Below are 19,372 nucleotides of genomic sequence, written 5' to 3'. Positions count from 1 at the left end.
CTCACTTTGAGGGGAAATTTCTTAATAATTACAGGTATCCAAACATCCATTAGATTCTATTGGTAGTGGGCTCCACATCACTAAATACCAAAAAGGGAAATATAGATGACCATTTAACTGTTAGAGTGTTATAGAGTGGATTTTAACGCCAATATAGGCTGCATTGGAAAACCTGTTACCCCTTCCAACTCTAAAATTCTGTATTATCTATACTATCTCCAGTTCTGACCTTTCTTATGAGTTGAAATACCACATTTCTTCTTATGCACTAAATATTCCCATTTGACTATCTTGTGATCATTTCAAACCAAGCATGTCTAAAATAAAATTCACCTTAGCAAAACCAAAAGCCCCAATATAATCCCATTATTTCTGTCAGAGTTTCTACCATTCTCTAAGACAACAAGAAAGGGAGTACTTCAGTCCTCCTTCCCCTAAAGTCCCACTATACAAGGTAATCACCATATCCTGTTAATTCTTCATTAATATCTTTCCTATCCATCTGTTTTTCTGTTCCTATGACTATCACTCTAGTCTAAACCTTCATCACCTCACAATGGCCAAAGACCATAAATTGGGACACTAGATATGTAATCCTAATTCGACATTACAAGTAGTCTTCCTAAAATACTGCTTTGCCCTCCTAAAATTTTTTCAATAGTTTCCCATTTTCTACTGAATAAAATGCAATGTTCTATATGTCAGGTTTACAGATACATCATGGAATGGTGGAAAGACTGGTGGATTAGGAAACATTCCAGGCCTTCCTTGGATTCTGCCATTAGCTCTAAGACCTTGAGCAAGTCACTCAATCTTTCTGAGCTCTGGTCTTCTTAGCTATAAAATAGGGATAAAAGTTACTTTTCCTCAAGATGAGAAAGTTTACCTGCTTTGCACAGATGAGAGATCATGGGTATGAAATATTGCAAAGACTTGACTGATGTGCTGACTAGATGTAATGAGTTCCTCCCCCTCCCCCCTTTTCTTTTTATTCTTGGTTACAAGAGACACCATACTGGGTAATGAAGAGGAGAAAGGCAAACCTGGAAATAAGGGTGATGTAAAAACATAGATGTCAATAAAGGTTAAAAAAAGGATGAAAAGAAGGAGGAGGAAAAGAACAAAACCTGCCTATTTCACCGGATTGTTGTAATACACACACATATACAGATATTATGTTATATAATACACACACACACACACACACACACACATATACATACATATATATATATATAAAGAATGTGAAAGTGCTTTGAAAACTATAAAGTTTAGTTATAGTATTAATCCACAGGCAAAAATATAAAGTTTACACTGGTAACATTTTATACTACTCTTGTTAATGTCATTAAAATCAAATTTTAGAAATATGGCTTCAGAGAGAATGAGGAAATTTACTTTTCCTATTTAAAACAAGGAATATAATACTCTCTATGGTACTGGATGCATAAGCTAATCCATTTCTTAAGAAATATAAAAATGCAATAAAACTCTTCTGGAAATAACTGGCAGAACAGAGTGCCTTTGAAGGGAATGTGGTTGGAATTTCTAGCACTGACTAGGATGTTTCTTGGTAATAAAATTTTAATACATAAATCCTGGGCCAAAGATTTCTTATAGATTATATTGCCCCCAGGTTGCTTATGCAGCCTGTACAGTTTCTACTAAGAACATACATTTTAAAAGCTTGGTTTCTGATAATAAATTAAAGTTTGACATTCTTTTATATGAGAGCAATACAAATATAAAAGAAAACAAAAGGATACTTAAATGGCTTAGCCCCAGTTTTAAAAATATTTCCCCATTTAAAAAATTAATACAATTAAAACTATGTAAGGATTTTTTTTGTAATCTAGGATAAAAAATATTTGTGATGTGCTACTACACTCAACAAAGCAATCAAGAAATAGAAAAAACACTAAATTTCTACTCCTTTAAGCTAAAAATACACGTAACAACAATATCAAAAGCATTGACTCTCAGTTGAAGATCTATGAAATGAAAAAAAATAACATGTCAGGAAGAAAAATGTCAAAACAATGAGCATGGAATAGAATGAATTCTTTCTGAATTTACAAAGAAAAATTTGGAAAAATGTTCTTCAGGGTACTATGAAATTGGTAAATATTCTAATAGTATCGCTAATATGATTAAAATTCCAATAGATTTTTCTGATTTGGATATCAATCAACCCATGACAGTTAAACTGTTCATTAAAAATGCCAATTGGCGCCATATTAAAATGATTGTTGCAAAGCCTACTAGTAATACACAAAATACTTTTCTGAACTACTCAGTATGGATATTGTCATTAATTGTTATTTAATAACAAAGATCAAATCATCTTAAGCAATATGTCCAACACTGGCTGGCTACTTACCCAACTATGTTTTATAAATATGATATCTTGAAATTAATCTCCTTAGATGTAAATAACAAACAAAACACAGCTAGATTCTATTTAAGGCATTCTTTTTATATGACCTTATTTGATAACAATTTTTAGTCTTTCCAACTCTAGAACTACCAAAGTCACTGAACTGAACAGATTCATATTCTATCAATCTTTAAAATATTTACAGCATAGTAAACGTATAGCAAATTAGGTTACTACATGCTATTAACAACTAAGTGGTACAATGGATAAAAAGCTAGACCTGGAGTTAGGAAGACTTGAGTTCAAATCCTGATTCAGTCACTTATGAGATGTGTGGCCCTGGGTAAGACATTTAACTTGTTGCCTCAGTTTCCTTATGTGTAAGATGGGGATAATAATAGTTCTTACCACACAAGGTTATTGTGAAGATCAAATGAGATAATAATCATAAAGCCCTTAGCTTAGAGCTTGGCACATAACACTATAGAAATATTAGTGATTATTATTATTGCCGCTTAATGCAAAGTCTGGCAGAATTACTTTATTATTTGAATAATTATTTACAACTGAATAGCTTCAAAACCACTCATGGGAAAACAATTATACCACAAGTCTGGAAATCTAAATCCCAGTCTGTGCCTTCATATTCAAATCCTTTAAGGGAGTTTTGTTTCCTGCTTTCCATCTCATCTCATAGAGTGAAGGACCTTGATTAGTCAAAAAAGTAATCATTAAACTATGAGAATATAAAACAAAACAACATTTAATTCAAATGCTCAATGAGTTAAAAAAAATTTTCCCTGAAGGAACTTAGCACCTATCCAATAGTTCAATTCAATAAATTTTAAAAGTATCAAAGTCAAATTAAGGAAGGGGCTATTTATGTATGTCCTAGTACTTACTACCTGAACAACAAGAACTCACTATCCTTTATTTTCAAGTAATGTAATGGGAATGCAAATTTGGAAGATCTTCCCTGCCCCTAGGCTAAAGTGCACCCTGAAGCCTGGGGTGGGAGGCTTGTTTTTCAGTAGATACTTCTTGATTGGCCAGTGAGTCAATAAGGTTGTTACATTCTCTTGAGCCAGGAGAAGGCTATATAAGCCCTGATGTGTAGCTTTGTTTTGGGGGCTCACTTTGAGAAGTATTCTGTGATTTGATCTATATTCTGAAAAGCCGTTGTCCAGAGTCCCCCCGGCTTTGAAAAACCCAGATGTTGACTGGGTATGGATGTAATGGTTGGACAGTTTGGAAATCTGTCTACTTGATCTGTTTCTGTCTTGATAATTCTGCCTGTATGCTTTGAAGTTCGGGGTGCTGACCTTTTTCCCCTGAACAAGGTAAACGATATATATGTCTGACTGATTAAAGTAAGCTTGCTAACCCATTTTGAGTTGCTTTCCTTTAACAAAGCAGATCCAAGAACCTGTATGGGCGGCAAACCCTGAGGACGTGCTTGGGGTGCTTGCCGCTACAAGTAAACACGTAAAATCTGTTTCTTCACCTGGAAAAAAATCATTTTTAAGGTTCTTTTCAGTTCAAATGCTATGAGCCAAAGATCTTTTACAATAAATTGTTACTGGTCAACCATTGGCTTCTGTTATAATTAATTTTAACTAGAATGGCTGATATAGGACAGAAAAAAACTATTAAAAAAAACACTAACAGAATAAATTTCCCTCCTCTTTCTGTCTTTTCCTATGCCAGCCCAAAATAGAGTCCTCTCTCTAACTTCAGATACTGAATAAGGAACTATCAAACAGTATCAACTTGATGTTTACACAGAAGATAAAGAAGGGGAAAAATAGATACTTGTCCTATGATAATTAAAGTTTAATATCCAGGGAAATTTTCTACCCAGAAAAGAAGCAGAGATAAAAATTAGGTAATAGTCCATACTTTAGAAGAAGTATTTTCCTCCATAGTTTTAATACTTCCTATCTACCCTGGGAAGAAAGGAAGATCAAAAACTCCAACATAAATTGATTACAAAATTTAGGGGTTTTTTTGGTATAAAGCCATGCTAAAGTCATCTTAAGATCTTCAAAATTATTCTTTAATTTCTCACTTCAGGATACCTATATTTTCAAAGCCATTTAAACATGATTATTAATGGTATCTAAAATTTATGGTTAAAAAATAAGAAAACATATATAAAGCACTTTGGAAACCTTAAAGCACTATATAAATGCTAGAAATTATTATCAGAAATACAATTATCACTAAATTTGTCTTTCAAATGACTCAAATACTCCTCATTTTGGTCGTGATCAAGACATTAGAGCTTACTGAATATGTTCTTGTAAGGAAAAGATGAAGATGGGAGTCTGTAAAAATAATATCTATTCTACCTAGGAAACCAAAATCTACAATCAAAAAGGTATTATTTAAAGATATCATTCCACCTTCTTTATCTTTTGGGCCTACTCCCCCTCCCTTAAAAGTAAAGTCTTACCCAATTATGTACCATAAGTCATTACTAAATGAAAATCTTTAGGATAGGAGAGGATTTTTAATCACCAAAAAGCCAAAGGAAAAGATGTTCAAGACTTTAGACAGTATCTGGAAAAAGAAAATAATCAGAAGAACTTTACCCAAGGAGACAAAGTTCTGAATAGTAGAATTTCTTCACTGTTGTAATGAACATACTAGATCCAGCCACCAGTCGTTTGATGACTATCACTATAGCAGTGGTCAAACGGAAGTTCAAAGCCTGGTACCCAAAAAATGAATGGCTCAAAGGAAAACCTAAGTGGTGACAAGAACCTAAAGGCACATGCAGGTACGCATCTTCTAGATTGGATGTGATACACTTACATGGCCCCTGTTGATTCTCTTGGGGACCAACAGTAAAGCAAGCTTAGACCTTCAATTCTGGAGACATCTATAGCAAGATGCTGATCCAATGTGGCTCCAAAGATCTTCTGTTTTCCTGGCTCACCTGAAGAGGAAAAAACACTACAGAGGATGTGGGAACTGGATTTCTTTATGTACAGCCTCTTCTAGAGTCTGAAAGTTTGGCCAAATCCTTATGAAGTCTGAAGATGAAAAATTTGAGGGACTAATGAAAACCAAAATTAAAATGAAAGGGTAGAATGAGACAACTGAATTTGGAAGGGAATGAAAGAGCAAAAGTCAAAGTTGTAAGTAAATCAGTACTTTCTGTTCCTTAGCTAGGAAGAAGCAGGAAAAAAGAGAACATAATTATTTATTGTTGTCTTTACCCCCCAAACTACCACTAAAAACTAATGAAGTAGCTAAACTTTTCAAACACCAACAGGAATAAAAGATCTCTCTAAACCTTTGAAAAGTCTCTGTCCTCTAGCTATGTGACATTATTACACAGTAAGTAGGCCTTTCTGTAAATAACTGCATATTTTAATTTCTGAGAATAGATTCTGTTAGTGAATAGCTGGATATAAAGATGAAAGGGAGTTTAAATTAAATTTTATAAAAAATGGAGGATGTACAGGAATATAATATATTGTTTTCATAAAAAAATTGTTTCATATAATTAAAGGGGATTTAATGAAATAAGGAATCAAAAGCAATCAGTTTTGAACATTAATAAGAAAGTCTTTTATTAAAAATAAATAAATTTTACATTTCACCCCCTTATGAAACACTATCCTTAGAAACTTAATATTTAAAAATGCAAATTCTAATGGGGAAGGGTGAAAGGGTATAACAGGCTAAAGTTGATATTCATTACTGTCAATCTATTAGAGTTTATATCTAAGTGGGTATCCTAAAAGCATTCCAATAGTAACATTAAGAAATTATATCCCAATAGCATGAAAACAAATTCCACAAAATATCTTTAAAATTCACTTTATATCTTTATTTTCTTATTTTTGTGTAGTTCTCTGGCATAAAAGACTTACTTACTTTCCAAACATAATGAAAATTAACTATTTTACTTGAATTTCTTCCAGTCATAATACTGAATCCTGAATTGTAAGGCTGCAAACTGATGACACCCTTACCTGACGTGGTTGTTCATTCATTCGTTGAGGGTCCGATTTTACTTTATTACTAGGATGGTTCGTGACTTTAGTTACAGGTTGTTTGAAAATAGATGCTGTCTGTCTAATTGGCAATGTTGTATTCAAATCTGGTTTACCCTGTAAATGCAAATATAATTCTTTAATAACAAAAGTAACACATATGAAGACAATCAAATTAGTTCATTGATTAGCTTGTGAAATGATTTACTGAAAAGAATACTAATCTTGAAATCAAAAGAACTGGGTACTAGATTCCACCATTATCTACTTGTTGACCTTTCTAAAGAATTTAACTTCTTCTGGACTTTGTTTTTTCCCATTGGTAAAAGGAGGGTTCTGAATCCTGATAGTCCTTCCAAGTCTAAATGTCTTAATTCTATGAAATATATATTCCAATGAAAATTATTTCAAATGTCCAAGTCAATCTTCTTGGCACTTTAAATACATTGAAATAAGCATACTTATACAGGGTGTCCCCAAAGACTTAGTGCAGTAAACTATACAGAGTTACAAAAATCCACAAAGGAAGGCTCCACCTGATATTTTTACTGTGAATGAAAGATTTTCCCCTTCCCTTTAAGGGACACATTTTGAACTAAAGAGCTAAAATGAGAGCAATGCAATGTGGGGCAAGGGGGGGCCAGAGGGGAAGGGAGTGCTCTTTTTTTTCCCCATTAACCAGTTTATCTTTCTTCCTGAGTTAAAAAAAATGCCTTTCTCCCCAACACTTTATACATGAAATACATTTATTGATTTCAAAAAACTGACAGCAATATCCAAGTTTACACATGCCTGTTTTCAAAAATCTTTATATATCTAAAATGCATTTACATATTTCATTTGAAAACCTAAATGTATGCAAGAGATATAGAACAGGGAGATAAAGATTACTTTTCCTAACTGAATCAAGGAAATTTTAAAAAATCAAATAAATTCAGTTAGGAAAAGTAATCTTTATCTCCCTGTTCTATATCTCTTGTATACAATTAAGTTTTCAAATGAATAATGTGTTTGCATTCAGTAAATTGATATGTCATGATTGAAACTGCTGTTTGTCCGGATTCCACAGCAATGGACTATAAACTATATTTAGAAATGGCTTCAACAAAAATTAAAGTTAATGGAAGGGGTAGATAGGTGGCGCAGTGAATAGAACACCAGCCCTGGAGTCAGGAGGACCTGAGTTCAAATCTGATCTCAGACACTTAACACTTACTAGCCGTGTGACCTTGGGCAAGTCGCTTAACCCCAATTGTACTCCAAGAAAAAGCAAAAATAAATAGATAAATGAATAAATAAATAAATAAACTTAATGGAAAAATCTCAATTCACAATATTAGAACAGAAATATTTTTCTTAAATATCATTGTCTCCAGCACATCAATATACCGTTGGTAAGGCTATGATTTGAAATGATGAAATAAAAAGTCCATGGCCTCTGACTGACAGATTCCACTGCTAAGTTATACATACTCCCAAAGAACTCAAAGACAGAAAGAACAGTCCTGGATACATTATAATAGCCATAACAGTACTTTTTGTGTCAGCAAAGAAATGGAAAATAAAGTAGATGTCCAGTGTTTGGAAAATGGACGATTGTGATGCATGAATGTAATGTAATATTACTATGCTCTAAGAAATGATGACTGTGAAGAATTCAAAAAAGCATGGAAAGTCATATAAACTGATGCAAAGCAAAGTAAGCAGAATCAGGGAAATAATAAATCCAATGACCATGGAAATGTAAATAGAAAACAAAAAGAGAGTCTGAATAGTATGCAAATATAGTGAACAAGAAAAGAGTTGAGAAACTACACCTCTCATATACAGAGATGAAGGTGAATGGTTTTGAATACTGAATATGCCATCAGAATTTGTTTGTATGTTGTTTAGTTTTGCTGAACTATTTGTTTTCCTTTGGTATAAGGATTGCTCGCTGGGTAGGAGAAGGGGAGGGATATATTCAGAAATGAACATTATGTGAAACAAACCAAAAAAAAGAAACCAATAAAAACAAGAATTTTTTTTAAAAAATCAGTCACCAAAATTATTCAAAGTTCATGGTTTTCTACCCTCAAAAAATAAATCCTAGCTTTCCAAAGTCTAATCACCAAAACAAAGTGCCTAGATACATTTTTAGACTACCAGAAGCTGAATAGATATATTAGACAATCTCCAACTTACTAATAGGTTGCATTTCAAAAATTCTTCATGAACTGGTTGTTTGGAAGTCAGAATGCATTCCCCTCAAGAAACAATGTTACAAATGATAGAAAGATTCCCACACCATCATGCAAACTCATTTAACCTATAATGTACTTCAAGCATTGTGCTACACTAATAGTACTAAAGAATTTAAATACCATGTACAACAGTATTTTTATAGGATTACTCATTTGGTGCTCTTTACCTTCTTTCAGTTCTCAAACTACTGAGCAACACAGTCCCTCAGCTATTCTAATGCCATGATGATAATTCTTAGGGGAAGGGACTCCAACCACAGTAGGAAAGAGAGAAATTGAATCACAGGACTTATGACCCATACATAGAGGGAATAAAAGGGAACTAGATTACCAGGGAATCCTGCCCAAGTAAATCCCTAAAATCTTCTTGGGTTGTAAGTGCTCAGTTATTCCCATTCTTTTCTTCTAATGATCTACTTGTTTCCCTTACTAGGACCACTACCTACCTATAACTTACTACCAGGAGTTTTTCTCTTTTCTTGTACCAGAGTGGGACAAAACAATCTCCAATGCAATTTTTACTATTATTAATAATGAGGGAAGATATAGGGAGCAAAACTTCTAATCACCTCTCTTTTTTCTTTTATCCTTGATTTAGATTTTATAGGAAGAAAGTGGCAGAGACACACTAAGTATAACTCTTTGTACACGAAAGTATGAAGACTTATCTATGAATGAAAGCCAGGGACAAATTATCTGAGCACCTTAGCACAGGAACTATGGTAGAAGTGGGGTTTCTGCGATAATCACTTCCAAGAACCGAATGAAGAGATGGAATGCTGCATGGATAAAACTGGTGTACAGACACAGGAACTATTGATAAAACCAGTGTTGGGACACAGGAACTATCATCAGTGATAGTTATCAGAGTGAGAAAGAAGGGTTCATCCTCTCTCCTCCCTTAATATGACCATTTCTATCAGGGCAAGTTATCTTCGTCACCCTACCAGTTCTGAAGAGTAAGAAGCTAGATAAGGATGCCTTAAAAAAATAGAATTGGCCAAATGGAAAAGGAGATCCAAAAGCTCATTGAAGAAAAGAATTCCTTCAAAATTAGAATGGAGCAAATGGAAGCTGATTATTTTATGAGAAATCAAGAAATTATAAAACAGAATCAAAAGAATGAAAAAATAGAAGACAATGTGAAATATCTCATTGGAAAAACAACTGATCTGGAAAATAGATCCAGGAGAGATAATTTAAAAATTATTGAACTACCTGAAAGCCATGATCAAAAAAAGAGCCTAGACATCATCTTTCAAGAAATTATCAAGGAAAACTGCCCTGGTATTCTAGAACCAGAGGGTAAAATAGAAATTGTAAGAATCCATTGATCATTTCTTTAAAAAGATCTCAAAAGGAATTAATGAAAAGAAATGTTAGGGAAGGTGGACTAGCTATACCAGATTTCAATCTGTATTATAAAGCAGTAGTCATCAAAACTACTTGGTACTGGCTGAGGAATAGAGGAGTGGATCAATGGAATAGATTAGGCACATGAGATTCAGAAGTCAACAACTATAGTAATCAATTGTTTGATAAACTCCAAGACCACAGTTTTTGGGATAAGAACTCACTATTTGACAAAAACTGCTGGGAAAACTGGAATATAGTATGGCAGAAACTGGGCATAGACCATTATCTAACACCATATACCAAAATCAAGTCTAAATGGGTGCATGATCTAGGTATAAAGATTGATGCTGTAAGCAGTCTCAGAAAACAAGGAATAGTTTACCTGTCAGATTTGTGGAGAGGGAAAGACTTTATGACTAAACAAGAATTATAGAGCATTATAAAATGTAAAATGGATAATTTTGACTACATGAAAATGAAAAGCTTCTGTATAAACAAAGCCAATGTAACCAAGATTAAGAGGGAGGTGGGAAATTGGGAAAGAATTTTTACAACCAATGTCTCTGACAAAGGACTTATTTCTAAAATATATAGAGAATTGAGTCAAATCTATAAGAATACAAGTCATTCCCCAATTGATAAATGGTCAAAGGATATGAACATGCAATTTTCAGAGAAAGAAATTAAAGCTATCTATAAGCACATGAAGAAATGCTCTAAATCACTATTGCTTAGAGAAATACAAATCAAAACAACTCTGAGGTACCACATGTAAGGGTTATGGGATTTAAAGGTCTTCCATGCCCCGTTGGACTTGCTGATGTAGCAGGAAGGGGCGGAGCAAGAGGAAGCGGAAGCCAAGCTAGCGTTCCTGCAGTGGCTGGCGGTGGTGGCGGCGGCAGCAGCAGCAGCAGAGGCAGCGGCAGCAGCAGCAGAGGAAGCGGCAGCGCAAAGCCCTTTTTGACTTAGCCAGAATTTCTGCTAAGGACTCCTGCTGAGGACTGCCAGGAGCCGGAGCTGCTGGGAGCGCGCTTCCCGGATGCTGGGTGGTTGCTGTGAGTGGGGAGAGGAGGACCTTTGCCTGAGGTAGCCTGTTCTGTTTTAAAGGCTTGAAAATGTGGGTGCTTTCTACTTTATCTACCTGTGCCAATATCATAACTACTCTGATGGCTTTCACTTTCTAGTTTTGGGACTCAGTCTTTTGGTATCTTAATAAATTTTCTAGTTTATTTCCCCATATGGCAAGCATGACGTATTTTGTAATGGATAATGATATCAGCATATTTGTAATCTCCATAGGCATTGTGAATATGGCATTGCTAATACACCACATCTCACCAGTCAGATTGGCTAAGATGACAAAACGGGAAAATGACAAATGCTGGAGAGGATGTGGGCAAATTGGAACACTAATGCATTGCTGGTGGAGTTGTGAACTGATCCAGCCTTTCTGGAGAGCAATCTGGAATTATGCCCAAAGGGCTATAAATAATTTATTATCCTTTGACCCAGCAATACCACTCCTAGGGTTATATCCCAAAGAGATCATAGAAGTGGGAGGAAGACCCATATGTACAAAAATGTTCATAGCAGCTCTTTTTGTGATGGCAAAGAATTGGAAATTAAGGGGGTACCCATCAATTGGGGAATGGCTGAACAAGTTGTGGTATATGCATGTTATGGAATACTATTGTGCTATAAGAAACGAGGAGCAGATGGACTTCATATTTACCTGGAGAGGCTTATACAAACTGATGCTAAGTGAGAAAAGTAGAACCAGGAGAAATTTGTACACAATTACAGACACAACATATGTGTGATGACCAACTTTGATAGACTGGACTCTTCCCAGCAATGCAGTGATATAAGTCAATCCCAAAAGACTCATGATGGAGAGAAATGTGTACATCCAGAAAAAGAACTAGAAAGAACTGAGTTTGAATCTATATTGAAGCAAACTACCTGATCTTTTTCTTTTTCTTGTTTGGTTTTATGTCCTCTTTACCATTTTTCATTCCATCTGATACAATCCATCTTTATAACCTGACTAATGTATAATGTGAAAGTATTTACAGATCCTATACTTGATTGCATGCGGCCATGGAGGAAGGGGAAGGAGGGGGACAAAATGTGAAATTCAAGGAATTATGCAATTGAATCTTGTAAACTAAAAGTAAACAAAAATTAATTTTAAAAAAAGAGAAAAGAATAAAAAAAAAAGATCCCAAAGGGAGAACTCCTAAGAATATTGCAGCCAAATTCCAGTGTTCCCAGGTCAAGGAGAAAACATTGCCAGCAGTCAGAAAGAAATAATTAGATTATTGTGGAAATACAATCAGGATAACACAAGACCTAGCAGTTTCTATATTAAGGGATCAAAGGGCTGGGAATATGATACTCCAGAGTGCAGAGGAGCTAGGATTGAAACCAAGAATCACCTAACCAGCAAAACTGAGTATAATACTTCAGGGAAAAAAATAGACATTCAATGAAAAAGAGGACTTTCAAGCATCCTTGCTGAAAAGACCAAAGCTGAATTGACCTTCAAATACAAGACTCAAGAGAAGCATGAAAAGGTAAATAGGAAAGAGAAATCATAAGGGACTTATTAAAGTTGAACTGTTTACATTCCTACATGGAAAGATGATATTTGTAACTCATGAGACCTTTCTCAGTATTAGGGTAGTAGGAGGAAATGACAGACAGACAGACAGACAGATAGATAGATAGATAAGATAGATAAAAGATAGTTGATATATAGTAGATAAATAGATGGCACAGGGTGAGTTGAATATGAGGGATGATATCTAAAAATTAAATTAAGGGGTGAGAGAGGAATATATTGGGAGGAGAAAGGGCGAGATAGAATGGGGTAAATTACCTCACATAAGAGAGGCAAGAAAAAGGTTTAACAACGGAGGGGAAGAGGGGGATATGAGAGGGAATGAGTGAACCTTACTCTCATGGGATTTGGCTTAAGGAGGGAATAATGTACACACTCAATTGGGTATCTTACCCTACAGAAAAGTAAGGGGGGAAGGAGATAAATGGGTGGGATAATAGAAGAGAAGGCAGATTGGGAAGGGGGTAGTCAGAAGCAAACACTTTTGAAAAGGGACAGGGACAAAGAAAAAAATAGAATAAGTATGGGGTGGGTGTAATGGGAATGCAAATTTGGAAGATCTTCCCTGCCCCTAGGCTAAAGTGCTCCTGAAGCCTGGGGTGGGAGGCTTGTTTTTCAGTAGATACTTTTTGATTGGCCAGTGGGTCAATAAGGTTGTTACATTCTCTGAGCCAGGAGAAGGCTATATAAGCCCTGATGTGAGGCTTTGTTTTGGGGCCTCACTTTGAGAAGTGTTCTGTGATTTGATCTGTATTCTGGGAAGCCGTTGTCCAGGGCCCCCCTGGCTTTGAAAAACCCAGATGTGGAAACCCAGATGTTGACTCGGTATGGATGTAATGGTTGGACAGCTTGGAAATCTGTCTACTTAATCTGTTTCTGTCTTGATAATTCTGCCTGTATACTTTGAAGTTCGGAGTGCTGACCTTTTTTCTCCTGAACAAGGTAAACGATATATGGATATATGTCTGACTGATTAAAGTAAGCTTGTTAACCCATTTTGAGTTGCTTTCCTTTAACAAAGCAGATCCAAGAACCTGTGTGAGCAGCAAACCCTGAGGACGTGCTTGGGGTGCTTGCTGCTACAGTGGGATAGAATGGAGGGAAATATAACTAATCTTTCACAACATGACTATTATGGAAGTGTTTTGTATAACTACACATGTATAACCTATATTGAATTGTTCACCTTCTCAATGAGGGTGGATGGGGAGGGAAGAAGGGAGAGAATTTGTAAATTTGTAAGTTTTAAAAACAAATGTTAAAAAATTGTTTTTACATGCAACTGAGAAATAAGATGTACAGGCAATGGGGTAGAGAAATCTATCTTTCCCTATAGGAAAATAAGGGGGAAGGGGATGAGGGGGACATGACAGAAGGGAGGGCAGACCAGAGTAAGGGGTAATTAGAATGCATGCCATCTTGGGATTGGGGAGGGGGGAGAAATGGGGAGAAAATTTGGAACTCAAAATCTTGTGGAAATGAATGTTGAAAACTAAAAATAAAGATATATATATTTTTTCAAAAGATAGGAATTGCCCTCCACACACACACACACACACACACACACACATACACACATTCTTAATACTTAGTACAGGACCTAGGGCACACTAATAGTTTAATAATGCCTGTAGACTGACTGACTAAAGGAGGCAAATTTTCTCAACTCTCCTGGGATGAGCATGGGCATTAGAATTCCAAAATGTTCATTTTCTCTTAATTGTTCTTTTGAAGGCATTGTTAATTTTATTTTGCTGAATATTGCATCCCTTATGTAGAATCCCAGCTCCTGGAAGACACGAGTGTGCTTTTTCACTTTTGTACCCTGAGTACCCAAAATAATGTCTTGAAGATAGTAGTGTACTTAACAAATGTTTGCTGAATTTAAATGGATTCCTAATAATTGAACTGAATTCCTAGTAATCCTGCATGTTTTTGTAAGTGGAAACCTTGTGAATTCTCTTCCTGTTAAATTTTTATTTTGCCTGTTTAAAAAAAATTTTTTTTGTATTTCCCCCAGTAAATGAAACAGCACTTTGTAAACAGTAGAGTCTCAGCAAATATTTGTGATATTTGAACACTGGGTTTGTATGTAAGTCGTCTTGCCTGTGTTCTTAATTTACACAAAATGTTGTCTAAAATACACTTTACTAAAGATGGGGAAGAGGACTCTGAAAAGATCTGGAAAGTCACAAGGGAAGTAATTGCACTAAACAACCTCTAAGGTCATTTCCAACTCTAAATCTATGATCTGATTACCTAATTCAGAAAACAAAGATAAATATTATAAAAGTGAACATGAACAAAAAAACTTATTTTAATTAATAGCACAAAAAGTTCTTCATTCTACCCTTCCACTCCCCATTCCCCTAAAAAAGTCATGGTATATTTTGCTTTCCCACAAGGAGATTGAAATGTTTGTTCTAAATGATTTACAAATGATTCGCACTATATAGATATATACTGCCAGATATAAGAAAAAAAGCTGTTTACATTTGACATGGTGGATTTATAGATTTGTCTTCTTTGAAGCAGTAGAAAAGCACTAATCAATGGAAATGACAATTAAAAGCTAATGACAATCTAAAAATCTAATAAGGAAAAATATCATGGGTAAGTATATTGTAAAATGTACTTCACAATCCTATAGAATTTATATATAGCCATAAAGAATAAACAAACCTTATTTTGATTGAGAGGATCATTTCGCAGTCTCTGTTTATTTTTCTGTAATTTACTAGGCATCATCTTTCCAGTTCTGAAGTCAAAACTGCTAAGATCAACAGTATTTCCCAGGTACCTTGCCAACTGAGGCTTGCTTCTGAACTTCTTACCACTCGGACTAGAAAATTAAAAAAAAAACAACACGTTCATTATGTTTTATTTTACAAGACACTATAGTCTTTATTCTCGGATTTCTGAAATACAGTCATCGTCCTTTTGTCTTTTCTCTTTATCTAACACCAAAATTAATGATAATAAAAATCTCTATTATTATCTTTATATGACTTCCTGTACTAAAGAACAAAAGTTCTTTTGAAAAGTAGAAATATATTTTACTTATATAAAACTATTTTTGTATAAAACTTAACTATGCCACTATATATAAAGCACTGTGCATGAGTAAAAAGAGAAATTGAGTCACCTCACTTTTTTTCCAATTAAAGAACTCACCAAATAATGACTGCTACGTACCTAAGAAGCACTATCAAAAAATATCAAATGTCAATATTAAAAATGGTGCCAGTACAAGGTAGGTACATTATAAATGTGCTTTTAACTTGACTGTCTTGCCAAGTGATTTCTATAATCATTTTCAAAGAGATGTGCATCATCTGCCTAAGAGCTCTTCAATCCCAAGGACATAACCAGTAATAAGTTAAAAAAAAAAAGATTGAATAGAAATGACAATAATATTATTTACTGGACTACAATCTAGTGTAAACATTTGGGAAAGTAAAGTGGCAACATGCAATAAGAATCACAAAACTAAGGATATTTTTTGATCCAAAAATTCTATTGGTAGGTCTCTATCCCAATAAAGTCATAAGAAAAAAAGAATCTACTTATACAAAAATATTTGTATTTGTTCTGTTTGTAATAGCAAAAAAAAAAAAAGAATATAGAAACTATGTGTCCAATAACTAAAGAATAATTAAAGTATGGGAAGGTAGATGGTGCACTGAATAGAGCACTGACCCTGGAGTCAGGAGGACCTGAGTTCAAATGTGGCCTCAGAAACATAACACTTACTAGCTGTGTGACCTTGGGCAAGTCACTTAACCCCAACTGCCCTGCCTCCCCCCCTCCAAAAAGATATACAAAAGAAAAGAATAATTCAAGTACGGTATGTTAACACAATTGATTATGTCAATAAAAATGAACATATAAAATAACCCTATTTTAATTAATAAAACTTCATTTTAAAAACTATTATCATTACAAAAACTTTGTCATATCTATAAGAACATAAGTCATTCCTCAAATGGTAAATGGTCAAAGGATATGAGCAGGCAGTTTTCAGAGGAAGAAATTAAAGCTATCTATACACATGAAAAAAATGCTCTAAATCACTATTGATTAGAGAGATGCAAATCAAAACAACTCTGAGGTATCACATCACACCTATCAGATTGGCTAACATGACAAAATAGGAAAATGATAAATGTTGGAGAAGATGTGAGAAACTTGGAACACTAATTCATTGTTGGTGGAGTTGTAAACTTATCCAACTACTCTGGAATGCAATCTGAAGTTATACCCAGAGAGTTAACGAATTGCCTATACCCTTTGATTCAGCAATGCCAGTACTAGGTCTACTTCCAAAGATGATTAGGGGAAAAGGAAAAGAACCTAAGTGTTCCAAAATGTTTATGGTGTTTGTAGCAGTTGTGATGGAAAAGAACTGGAAGTTGCAGGGATGCTCATCAATTGGGGAATGGCTGAACAAGTAGTGGTCTATGATTGTGATAGAATACTACTGTGTTATAAGAAATGATGAGGTGATCTTAGAAAAACATGGAGGGGCAGCCAGGCCGGCACAGAGCACCGGCCCCAGAGTCAGGATGACCTGGGATCAAATCCGGGCTCTGATACTCAGCACCACACCCAGAAATAACTGGCTGTGTAACCTTGAGCAAGTTACTTAACCCCGACTGCTTTAAAAAAAAAACATGGAAAGCCTTACATAAAATAATGAAGAGCAAAATGAACAGAACCAAGAGAACATTTTTTACAATGACAACAATATTGTTTTAGAACAGACTTTGAGTGAATGTTATTTTGATTATTATAAATACTCAAATTAACTATAAAGGATATATGAAGAAAAACTATCTGCAACCAGAGAAAAAACTGATAAACAGAAATATGTATAGAATAATTTTATACACAAATACACATGTGTGTATATCTATATTCCTACTTATAGTATCTAAGTATGTATATATAAGTATATACTACATATATGTATATATGGTATATATAAGAATATAGTATGTATATATATGTATACTTATATATAGGAATGGTAGCCATCTCTAAGGCAGAGTGGGATAAGAAAAAAAGGGGGAGAAAAGGAATGCACATGATAACTTTGTTGCATATTTGAAAGGAATAATAGCAAGTCGTTCATAGTAGATTTGTAGTTTCATATACAATCTTCTTTCTTATTATATTACGTGACAAAAGTGCTCTATTCCATAAATATAAATTATTATAATAAAAAATAAAGTAAAAATATGAATCATATGAGGAAAGGTGGGAAAGGGTGTGTGTATGTGTGTGTGTGTGTGTGATATGAGGCAGAGTATTATTAGCTAGAGAACCACAATTGTATATGTTCTAACTATAACTATATTTTTTAAAAGAAAGGAAAATAGATTTTTTTTAAAAGGTGACAAAATTTCAGCCAGGTGTAAAAGATGTACAAAGACACTGTCTCTGTATGTTTTTTTTGCATAATTCATAAGGTTTTCTTTTGTTAAAGTCTAGAAACTTGCCGTTTAATTTGTATATTTGATTGTTATTGACAGTTATAAAGTTCATAATAATTTTTAAAGAAAAAATGACTGAACAGAACTTTCAACTTTCTTTTGAAAGTAGTAATCACACATTTAGAGAGATTTACTGTCAAGAGTTCATTTGTTCAGCTCCTCATCTTAGAGGATACTTTAATTTTCTAACTTTGGTGGCAAGTAGTCCCCAAATCTTCTAATATACAATAGCACTTAACAAATGCCTGTTTCCTTCTTTTTCTTTCCTTCCTTCCCCTTCTGTCCTCACTGACACAAAACCCATTTTTTACCCTTATTGTTACATACAATCTCTTCATGCATCTCTATTCTACCAGTCCACCCTAGTTCTACTTGCCTCTATACCTGGCATTAATCTGGCATTTTAATGATCTAATATCCCAAATCCTTTCATCTCTCCTCTTCCAACCAGGCATTCCCAACCTGCAAATCCTATCTGAATAAGCACCACCATAGTTGTGAAATCAATTTGACATCATAACTACAAATGTATGGTATATAACCTCAGTTGTGCCATCACTGATGCCTCTATCTTTTATGCTACTTTTATCAATCCTATGCTTCATAGCCCTATAACACTGTTCCAAACCTTTTCTTCTTATGTCACTAACTAGACCCCAGTTCCCATACTTATAATCTATTTCATCAAGCAATGGAAGTTCCTTATCTCTCCTTCCCCTTTAAAATTTCTTACCTTAAAAAAAAAATCTTTACATCACTGCCACTTTAATCAGGGACAGAAGCTCAGGTCACAATCACATAGAGGTGATAGTTGAAATTGGGGGAGTGAAAGTAAGATTGCTGGTGGTCCTCTTCTCTCTTTACCACCTCTCCTGGCCTGGCCCAACCCTGAACCTTTCCCAAAGGTCAGGCAAGACCCTCTTGCAACATCATTAGGAATGCCCTTCTCCTTCTCTTTTCCCCATTTACCCCTCCTCTCCTGGCTTTGCCAAACCCATTTGGGATTCTTGACTGTTCGAATGAGATAAAAGTCACAAGCTCTATTCCTTCCAGCAAGATGGAGGACAACCACTCCTCACCATCTGCCCTGCCTCTAGGTCTGGAGACACTTGGTGACTCTGGAATCTCATCTACTGATGTAACCTAAGGAACACTGAGCCTTACAGCCTCACTGCCACTGAGCCCTGGGAACTGCCAAGCCTTTTCAGCCTTGCAGCTGAACTTTGTGTGTGTGTGTGTGTGTGTGTGTGTGTGTGTGTGTGTGTGTGTGT

At 34.9% G+C, this 19,372-nt stretch overlaps 1 protein-coding gene across 1 annotated transcript in view; it reads right to left on the bottom strand.

Moving 5' to 3' along the window:
* LOC138173487 (methyl-CpG-binding domain protein 2) overlaps positions 1–19,372 on the bottom strand; it is a 74,957-nt gene that overhangs the window by 43,192 nt on the left and 12,393 nt on the right. Inside the window, exons 2-3 of the mRNA XM_069103491.1 lie at positions 15,289–15,448; positions 6,364–6,501 (exon numbers count right to left, since the gene is read on the bottom strand). Coding sequence (XP_068959592.1) covers positions 6,364–6,501; positions 15,289–15,448 — 298 coding nt within the window. The remainder of the gene's footprint in view (positions 1–6,363; positions 6,502–15,288; positions 15,449–19,372) is intronic.

The sequence above is a fragment of the Petaurus breviceps genome, unplaced genomic scaffold (assembly GCF_028583685.1).
Source record: "Petaurus breviceps papuanus isolate PSGF00001 unplaced genomic scaffold, PetGlider_PUasm1.0 129, whole genome shotgun sequence".
NCBI classification, from domain to species: Eukaryota; Metazoa; Chordata; class Mammalia; order Diprotodontia; family Petauridae; genus Petaurus; species Petaurus breviceps.
This window is presented reverse-complemented; position numbering and strand designations above follow the sequence as displayed.